The 10,853-nt window shown below is 37.9% G+C and overlaps 1 protein-coding gene across 4 annotated transcripts in view; it reads left to right on the forward strand.

Annotated features, from left to right (window-relative positions):
- Window positions 1–1,754, forward strand: part of PKP4 (plakophilin 4) — a 102,061-nt gene extending 100,307 nt beyond the window's left edge. For all 4 annotated transcript variants that reach the window (XM_049813365.1, XM_049813356.1, XM_049813373.1 and 1 more), the window contains 2 exons: window positions 137–210; window positions 785–1,754. In XM_049813365.1, the coding sequence (XP_049669322.1) occupies window positions 137–210; window positions 785–1,033 (323 nt within the window). In that variant the 3' untranslated portion in view covers window positions 1,034–1,754. The remainder of the gene's footprint in view (window positions 1–136; window positions 211–784) is intronic.
- The last annotated feature ends 9,099 nt before the right edge of the window (window positions 1,755–10,853 follow it).

Raw genomic sequence — 10,853 nt, forward strand, 5'->3', positions numbered from 1 at the left:
TTATTAGTAGATACTAGAATTTGCAGACTTAATTGTTTAGGTGCTACATAATTTCTCCTAGGTAGAATAGAAGCAAACAGACTTATAGACGAAAGAATAAAGACTGAAGTTTATGCCATAAACTGTTTTCTCACAGGTTCCAGCAAACCTTCACCAATATACATCAGTTCCTATTCCTCACCAGCAAGAGAACAAAATAGACGACTACAGGTGACCCAAAAATTTCATTTTGAAATGACACTGTTAACAAGACTCAGCATATAGTGTTTAATGGAACTTGAGTTTGAATATTAGAGTGCTTTTTTATAGAGTGTGATCTATAGCACATGGTTAATTTGTTATTGGGCATTAGTGTGCTTAAACTGTAATTGCTTATGTACTTCTATTAGCTTTGTGGTTTCTTTTTATAGTCACATATTTTAGCATGTTCTTATGGGATCTGAGACCACTTTTCTGACTTGATGTGACTTATTTTTTTTGGTAGGTAGGTATGGTCAGGTTCTGTCCTTTCTACTTATGCTCTAAAACTCCTACTTCCGGAGTTACTAGTTTCCCAGTGAATGCAGGAGACACGGAGGCACGCTTAGATGTTTTTCCTCCATTCAGCTTCATTTAAAAATTAAGTACATTTAATGGAGATTTGAAACCTATATTATTATCATCATTAGTAGAGTTGCACTTACCTTTTTAGGGAAGGGTTCTGTATCATGTGTAGGTTTGAGAAACAAGTATTTTCTCTGCTAATTATATTTTGAAAGCTTATTTTTCTATCATTTGTCAACAGCATCAGCAATTGTACTACAGTCAGGAAGATACCAACAGAAAAAACTACGATGCATACAGATTATACTTGCAGTCCCCACATAGCTATGAAGACCCATATTTTGATGATCGAGTTCACTTTCCTGCTACTTCAGATTACGCAACACAATATGGACTGAAATCAACCACAAATTATGTAGACTTTTATTCCACCAGACGATCTTCTTATAGAGCAGAACAGTACCCAGGTTCACCTGACTCCTGGGTGTAGCATCAGAGACAAGAAACAACAGTGTATTTCTCATCTTGCTTGAGAAGAAATGCAATGGCCTCATTTGTTGTTTAGGTTATGAAATGTGAAAGTGAAATAAAAGAAGGAACAAGAAAGATTTTTTTTTTTTTGAGTGAGGAATTGTCAGGAAGAAAAACTGGAAGGGATGTTTTTTGCTCTGTTTAGATGTTAGGTATAATTACTTGTAGCTCCTATAGTCTGGTGAGGGTGTGGGCGATGTGATGAAAGGTTTGAGAATTGAGTAAAATGAATTTGGAAAGTGTGTAGGTCAGAGCAAATTAAAGCTGATTTTTTTTTATGTGAATAAAAGTCTTGTTCTGATAGTTTGTACAGAAAAAATAAAATGGATGCCCTTGTTTTATTGCTATTACTAAATGTCAAGATTGTATGCTATTACGTCTTGTAAATTTCTTTTGTTGGTGTAAATATGGAAATGCCACATCGGTTTAAAGTGCCATCCATTTGTAATGCAGTGTGTCATTTTAAAAGGAATTTGAAACATCATGCACAAAAAAAAAATCCAAGAAAAATTATAAATTTTAAAAGGAAAAAAAACTTTTAAAGATGAATAGTGTAATTTTGAAGCACAAAGTCCAGTCCAGTATATCTACACTTCTCCCATTCCCTGCCTATTTCATAAGAAACTTCACTGCCATTTTCTATGCACATGGAATAACAATAAATATGGAAGTCTCATCCATGGAAAGCTGTTCCCTGTTCATTTTTTTTATTTTCTTTTCTGTGTGTGATATTCAGAAACAAATACCATTAGTATGAAGTCTAATTGCATGTTTTTAAGCAAGTTAAATATATCAAAACATTTGGGCCATTTTCCCAGCTTTCTTCAGTGCATATATTCTGAATTTGTCAGGCTGGCAGACCAAAGTGTGAAATTATGCACTTTCCTCCTGTTATTCCTTAACTAGTATTTTTACTTTTGATACGGGCAATCCAAAGTATTTCAGAACTCTATCCCTGTTTTCCTCCCATCACTCCTCTATTCCTCCCCTTGCTCTCTCTCCAAGAAAATGAAGATGATCTTGCTTTCATAGAAATTACAGTCTCCATTTTGACTACAGTCTGCTTGGATTTATTTACAATAAAAATCTTTGATTCTTTTAAGTAACTAAATCACATACTTTCCTCATGCCATAAAGTCTGTTACCTTTATACTGTCTGTAATCATAATTATTGTTCACTGTCATTGCACTTTTCTTCGGTTTTCAGTGTTTCCACGTATCCCGATTGCATCAGTGAAATGAGAAAAGGTAAGCAGAACTGTTCCAAGTTTAGATTATAAGGCAAATTCACTTTCCTCTAATTGGCTGGGCTACTTCAGCCCCCTGACTGTAAAAGGGAAAGGAAATGAAGGTATAAACAGCACAGTAAAAGCAGTGCATTAGGTCTTAACTTTGATACACAGCCATGTAATTCCCCACTGGCTGCAGTGCGACATGTGTTGCTGAGGGCCAGTATTGCTGAAATGGTGCCTTTTCTTTCCTATAAGACTTTATTTTTTCTTTTAAGATAGAAAATAATTTCCATTTACTTGACTCTGAGTTTGTTTCTTCTAACATTAATTTTGCCACTGATCTTTCATCGTTGTCGTAACTACCTTCAAAGTCATGTGCAAGCTTTGGTACGCAGACTAATTAATGCAGATCAATGTTGATTATCTGGTGTGCCTATAACCTACTAAAGGTGGTAAGCTCTCTGAGCCAAATATACTTATCTAGCATTTCATTGTCCCAGAAAGATTTAAATTAGCTTCAGATAACAAAATAATAGACCAAGATGGTCATAGTCTGTTATTACTTGCTGCTTTAAATCCGCTAATAACTCTCCAAAAAAGAGGGAGGTAGTCATTTCAACAAAACAGCTGTATGATGGAATGATTTTTGCTTCTCATCTAAGGCAGTTTCATCAAGATCAAAACCAGCAAGATTTGGGACAGCACCCCCAAGTTGGACCTTTCATGCTGTAGAATATATATATATAGTTCATTATGTTTGTTTTCTTTTGGTTTTATTGATCTCATTTATTTATGTATTTTTACACATTATGTCTTGGTGCTATACTGATTAAAATTATCTGTACAGTATATTTGTTGGTTAATTTCCCTATATGTGTAGTTTCAGACTGAATGTGTGGAATTGGGGAAAAGAAATAGGGTGCAATTTTCTTGTTCACTTTCATAGTGCAGTCTGGCTTTTGGGCCTGTTTCAAAATGTCAGGAGCATAAATTTAAGCTGAATGCTTTTAAAATGCATTGTATTCACAGTTTTGTATTCAGATTGATACTCCACTGAGGAAGTTAAAAAATAGTTAACTTTTTGAAAAAGCGGGTGTCCTTAGGAGAAGGTGATGTTAATTTGAAAGCTAAATAGTAATAGTGGCCTGGGAATTTCACTGCTTTGTTTCCCCCTTTCTAATAATTGCAAATATGGTGAAAGAAGAACAGTTAAGCTTCAAGAGCAGCGAGATAAAAATTATTCAGACTAGAACAGATTGAGAAGGTGTATAGTGAGAATCAACAGCAGAGCTGTGCATGTCCTTTTGTGCAACTCCCTCCCACAGAAGACAACTGAAACTACCATTGACCTCAGTGAAACAGTTACACTCACTAAATGCCAGAGAACAATGGGAAATGAGTGCTTAAAGTAACACATGTCCTTGATTCTCTGTCTTGTAAAAAGCCTAAATACAATACACTTAAGAAGGAAATTAATCCTAACTGAATTAGGATTATTATTTAAATAGGCTCAAAAGAATCCAGGCCCCTAAAAAGATACTTTTTTTTTTTTTCCTGGTCTTTACTCCTGCCTGAACGAGAAGTGTCCATTGTGAATGAGTTAGGCATTGCAAGTCATACATGAATGTTTGCAACTCTCAACGGTCTAACCTGAAATTTTGAATGGATATAGTTACATACAAGAAGTCTATATGAAAGGACAGATGAGAATTTTTTTTCAGGACAGCATTCATGAGATGATTGACTTCCATTTGTTGTCTTGAGTACGCCTGAATTGTAGTCAGCTTGTACCTTTCCTCAGACACTGTATCTAACATTTTTAACCACCATGCACTTCATTTGTTCACCTAGGGATTTAGGTTAGTCAGCAGACCGCTTCTGCCCAATCTGGGTATTGCTACTTCATACTGAGTCCCATCTAAGTGAAATATAAGTGCTGCAGTCTTGCACTGCCTTGTAAAATTTCTCCTGTATGCTCAAAGGGAGAGAAATGGAGTGACTCATCTTAGTATAGCACAAAGATCTAGGATATATCCCAAAATACTTATTCTAGACACATACACAGAGGCATACAGCTCCAGTGAGAACACCTAGCTGTGGCATGACACAGCTATGTGAAGTCAGAACTGGCCTGACAAATACAGGCGAGTTGCCAAGTGAAACGAAACTTTCATGGCCAAACCCAACTTACAGGGTAGCAAAAGAAGGGAGATGTGGATGAGCTGGGTAGGAGCAGAGTTGAGTTATGCAGAAAAAGAAGATTTAGCTATAAGAAGTGTATAGCTACACTGGAAAAAGACAACCTCTTTAGCCTATCAGAGCTAACAGACACTGGCTTAAAAGTAAACATCTCAGCCAAGGATACTAGTCATATGTACATTCTCTGTTTGAGTTACTGTAAGAAAGACTACTGCTCATAAAAGGTAACAATGTAAGTATTAATCAACTTTAAAAAAAACAAAAACAAAAACAAAACGTGACTGTGGCCATGGGTAAATTATTGCAGCCATCAACAACAGTAGATAGAGGGCTCAGAAGGCAAGCTGTTATTTTGAGACCAACTATGAAATTTCTCATAGGTAAGGCTGGATAGAAGAGACTGGAGGAACCTTCACAGGCTGTGGTATGAAGGTGCAAGGATTAATTTCTGGCTGTGAGGCAAGGACTTGTTTTTGGCTGCACTGCTTGCTGCACTCCATCAGTCCTTGGAACTGGACAGTTATTACTTAAGACTGTCTAATGCTGTTGGGCACAATGTTGCCTTTCTAACAACAATCAGCATCTGCTGAGATGTCAGTCTAGTAGAATTGAAAAGATCCACTAGTCTTCGTCAAAAAGAAAACAGTCCCTTTTCAACAGAACAGACCTTCAGAATAACTAGCTTGCAGACAGTGACACTCCTGTCTTCCAAGCCAACCGTGGTTCTCTGCAGGCTATGATCAAGGTGATTATCAGCACAAATACAGCTGCATTAGGCTTCCAAAAGCCTAAAGCATACAGGTCTAAAAAAACACTTTAAGGGGACAAGTTACTATGCATGCTATAAAATGGAAAGAGCAATAAAATTATTTAGGTACTTAAAATATACAGTTGTCACACTGTGTCATAGCCTGTTACAATTCAACAGCTTCATAATTAAAACTCGACTAGGCTAACTGTACTAAAATTACACAGAAGAAAAATCCTGTGACTAGGTATCTGGAAACTTTTACATTGTAATGTGATCTCTATTACAGAATCATCTATGAGGGGAAAAAGATAAATTGGGTAATTTTTAAGCTGACGCATGGTAAACTAGGTGAAGGTACTACACCTTTTGAGATCCATGTAAATTGCTGATAAGAACAGGGTTATTTTTTTCTGGGCCTTTTTTTCAGAAAAAAGTCTTCAGCTGATATGTGACTCATGCAATAGCCCCTAGCATCATACATTGCTACATATGAAATTAACAGATCTTCAGAAAGAAATCATGGCCTTTATTAATTTTCTATCATCTGATGGTTTTTTTTTCTCTGAATTTACATCTGATGGCAGCTCATGTTTATATAAAGTCAATGAAATATCACTGAGGTAGTAATTTATAATGGTGATAGGAAAAACAATAGTATTTATAAGCCCCCAAAACAAATGCCAAGTTGATTTTTTTTTTTATTGCCAGTTTCTGTGACTAAATTTTGAGCCTCATCTCATATCTCTTCTGATACATCTGGTATCTGTATCTCTTCTCAAAACCTCAGTCAGGTTGGAATAAGTCTAATATGATACAGTCATATTAGGGCCATATAACTAAATGAGAAATTCTAGGTGATTCTTGCAGGTTAAAACTTTGTTTTCAAAGATGAGCTAAAGATCTCTGAAGAATACCACTGGCTTCTAGTTTGACATATTTACTTTTAAAACTATTTTTTTAATAAATCAAAGTCTAGGGATGTACAACATGCTCAGAAAAATACACAACTCTGAACAAGGCAGTCTTTGAAGCAAAGCATAGAAGCTTGGTATACTCAGGAAAAGAGTAAGACAAGTTAGCAAGAACTCAGAAAATGGTGAGGAACAGTCTGAAGAAGGAGGAAAAAAGCTTGGTTGGATTAGAATGCTTATTTCTCTCTTAAACAAGATCTGTGGGCCTAAGCAAGTTATAAGTGTTACAGCTGTATCACTGACTGCCAAACAAGAGTGGTAAAGAGTGATTTAACAGTTTGAGCAAGGTCCTTAAGACTTCAAGTTCAGTAAATACAATAATAATGGGAGATCCTGATTACCTCCATGTAGACTGGGAAAATGCCACATTATGGTGTGATGCCCAAACTAATTTTTTACATACCATAACAGACTGCCACTTAGGGGGCAGGGGAAACCTCTCCTCCCACCCCCAGAGAGGAAAAAAAAAAAAAAAAAAGACTCACCTTGCTCCTGAACACCCAGATCCTGCTACAAAATGATGAAATTGAAGTGGCACAAGCAGTGACTACAGCGTATCAGAACTAGTACTCAGGAACTGTCCTTTTCACTATGCCGTTTTACTTTTTTTAAACAAGGTTAAGGAAATGCCAAATAGCTATTATTATGATGGTTAAATTCAACAATTACATAAAACCCGAAAGTTTGTAAAAAAAAAAAATTTAAAAACCACTATGAAAGGGATGTTTGTGAACTGAAGGAAGAGTACTTAATGACACTATATTAAAGGCTCAAAGCAAATGCATAGTATCTATTGAGACATTTCAAAGATAGAAAAAAATTAAAAAGCTAATATGATTAAACAGCAAGATAACAGAATAAGACAGAAGTAAACATCAATCCTTCAAAAGACTGCAGTTATGTACAAATGAGGAAAAGAAAGAGTCAAAACATTTCATTGGTTAAATGCAAAAAACTACAGTAAACTCTGCCCCCCCAAAAAAATTTACTTGGGAAGGGATTTTAAAAACCAATTACTTTTTCAAATACTGAAGAAACAGTCAGTCTGACAGAAGTATACCTGAACATGCTAAAGGGGAAAAAAGAAAGAAAGAGAGAAAAAAAAAAAGAAATGCCAAACATCTAACACATATATCCCCTTTCCCCAGGATAATATGGATATTAAAATATTGTGTACACTGAAAAATTACTAGGTGAATCCTTCTTGGATTTATTAATACAGTTACTAAAGGTAGTGAGAGGTTAATACATCTGTCCCATCCTATTCCCTAGCCAAGTCCAAGAGGTCACTGTCAGAGCACTCAGGTCTTATGTTTGACAGGGTAAAGCTGCTGCTATGTTTAAGGTAGACAACAGCATTTCTTAAGATCAAAAATGCATTAAAATTATTTTTAATGAGCTACTGGGGAGAAATAAGCTGCTGAGGTGCACTTTTGACTTCTAAAACTCTGGGTTGATAAGACAGCCTGCATTTATATGGGGTCTGCTCAGCTTGCAGCACACGCAGCACCAGTTCACATCCTCACACCGAATCCTGTATAGCCAGAGCTCATAACACTATAATTGCAACCAACTTGATCTCAAAAATACCTGGACTTAACCATGTGTATACAATTCACCTAGAGCCTATTTCCAATAGAACTTTTTTAACATTCTGGAAAAATACAAACCTTGCTCCAGAATCATGGATTAGATATATAATTTGGAATAAACTTTTTCCTAACGTTTTCAGATTTGCGGGATTGTTATGGTTTTTTTCATTATGATAATCACCCTGTACAACAAAGTTTAACTCCAAGACTGACTGGTGTACAGATTCAACTAAGGCTACTCTAGATTTATGTCCATACCAAGGAATTTAGACTCCCTAGACCTAATATTTCAACTTATACCTTTGTACAGAGCCAGAAGGAAGCATTTTAACACATTGTTTGCAGAGATTATTGCTGCCACTGATACATAGTACCTTGCTCCAGACAAAAGGTGCATTTCTTCCCCAGGCTCCTTCTAGCTGCTGCCAAAAAAGACAGCAGCAAGCAGGTACCGAGCATTTTTTACATATTCTTCAGACTGGTCCACAGGTGTCACGTCCCAATTTCTCAGGATGACGACTCAGGTTTGCTGACTCCCAAATCAGGATTAAGGTGAAACGACACCAGGGATCCTTTAACTCATAAAACTCAACTGTATTCGCTCACAACAAGAATTGGTGTGAAGCTACACCAGTAAACTGTGTAACTGTGCTAACCCTACATCACCAAACACATACTACAGGCCTTGCTTATTTTTGGATCAGTTCAGGGAAGACAGTGAGGAGATCCCTCCCGTTGAGTCACGAGGTTCAGAGCAGACCCCCTTGCTTTCTAGACTCCTTCTCACAGAGGAGCCCAGGGGCGGCTGGATCTGCTCCTAGTCCCAGACTTGGTCAACGGTTTATGTCTACAGGGATGAGGTGTAAGGATTATGGAAAAGGAAAGAGGGAGAAGATATCACCGCTCCCGGATCCAGCGTTGTTGCTCCCGGATCCAGCCGAGGGTTCCAGTCCTGACAGGCTTGAGCTCCGTGGGGCTTCAGCTGGTGCCCTTTTATCATCCTTGCCCCTCCTTCGGGCGAGCACGCGAACTCATTAGGCTAATGAGGGAGCCTTTAGGCCGCGGGCTTGGGGAGGAGCTTCCCCTGCCCTACAGACTCGAGCCTTTGCCACGCAGGGTGAGCTGCCCTGCCCAGCTCAGCGCATCGTCGGGGGAGCTGAGCCCCAACAACCCTCCCCGGCGCGACCGCCCCTCCTGCTGCCGACGGGGGCTCCTCACCCGGGGGCCCCTCACCGGGCAGGGTTCCTTCTCACCCGGAGTCCGTCGCTGGGCAGAAGTTGCCCCTCCACAGCGTTTGAGACACTGGCTCCTTCATCCTCTCACACCAGGGCACCCTTCCTTCATCTGTGCTTCTGTAATCGCTTACTGCCACGCTGAGGGAACGTAAAAGACATGGCAATGCAACTCACCCCTCCACCTATAAAAAAACAAAACAAAAACCAAAAAACAACATTTAGCGGAGTGCTAAAAAAACCTACCAAGCATATGGGAAGGTCTCAAAGAACATGTCTACCGAGGGCACTCTTGAGAGCATGGTCTGAATTATGCTGTATGCTTGCATGGCGAGCGTGATCATAGTTAGGCTTTATTGATTATGACTATTAACAAGCTCATTAGTGAAGCTCCTGCGCTGTTTCTTCTGTTACCATTACGTGTCAGCAGCTCATCTGTGTTACCAAGGCTCACTAGGGGGAGGGGGGTAAAAAAGGCACTGCAGCTGGTCTTTGAATTTCTTGAATTGTGCTTGTCCAAAGTAGTTTAGTGCAAATGACCGTGACTGCCTCTGTTATGTGTTCTTCCCGGATTGTTACACTAGGTCCCGAGATGTACTGCTTTAATTCTGTAGCTTAAATATCTTATATGTCCGTGTGCTACTATACCACATTTTAAAAAAGTCTATTAAAATATGCCTCTGAAGTCTGCTTGTCTCTTCAAAAGCTTTGTGCATTCTGTCATTAACAGAGTGCATTTAACATGAGTGGAGATGATAAAGACGACAAACTGAGTTTCTTAGTGCCCAGGTTAATGAGCTAAACGCAGAGTGACTGGAGAGCAGGAAAGCTTAAAAACATCAAGAGAAGGAAAACCAAATCTTTTGAGGTTCTTACTAAAATTTATTTTTTATGTAAAACAAATTAAGTTTAGAGTACTCAGCAGATTAAGAATAATTATTGAAATTCACAGTACGTAGTAGCCATTATGAATATATGTATCGGGAACTTTGATGTAAATCACTTTCTCATTTTCTTGCTTTATTTTGATGTTACTATTTGCAAAGCTGTTTGTTTTTCAGAAAATGTCAGAACAGCAATCATATTTATCATCTTTATGAAAGAAATGGAACATAAATACAAGCCAAGTATCTCTATAGAAGGAGATCTGTCTAGCTTCCGAGGCATGTGTGTTTTACACACTTTATGTGGGAATATTTACATAAATGCATGTTTCTCCCCTAGTTATTTTAGTTTTAAGATCAGACAATATATTTTAAAATCTTTTTCCTCTGATTAATAAATACAACAGTATCTATTCAACACAGGTGTATCAAATGGGATGTGAACTTCCAGGCCTGACCACATAAAGACTACCACCTGTGGGACAAGGTCAAATTAAGGGAAGAAACTCAGCTGAATCTACTGGTTTTTTACTCTTGGATACAAAAAAACCTGTCAAAACTTGTATTTCAGGGTTGGTTTTTTTACAGCAAAGTAGTCTGTGTGTTCTGAATATCTTTCAGATGCAATTAATGGCCAGTTCTTAAGATGAAGAGAAAATACACAACAGTGATTATACATTTTAAGCTAACCTAAAATCTGACCATGCCCTTCCCCACAGGAGCTGAAATATTATAGAAAAGGATATGGTTAGCACAGCACAATCTGGTAAGCACATATGTTCACTAACTCAGTGTGCCAGTCAAGATCTAAGGAGGTGGAAGGTGCCATGTCTAGTCCACAGTTTGAGCAGTATATGGCAAAATAAAAGGTGGGTTCTTTTGAACTGCATGGAAAACGTGCCTGTTTTTTGTATTTCC

The sequence above is a fragment of the Accipiter gentilis genome, chromosome 1 (genome assembly GCF_929443795.1).
Source record: "Accipiter gentilis chromosome 1, bAccGen1.1, whole genome shotgun sequence".
Classification (NCBI taxonomy): Eukaryota; Metazoa; Chordata; class Aves; order Accipitriformes; family Accipitridae; genus Astur; species Astur gentilis.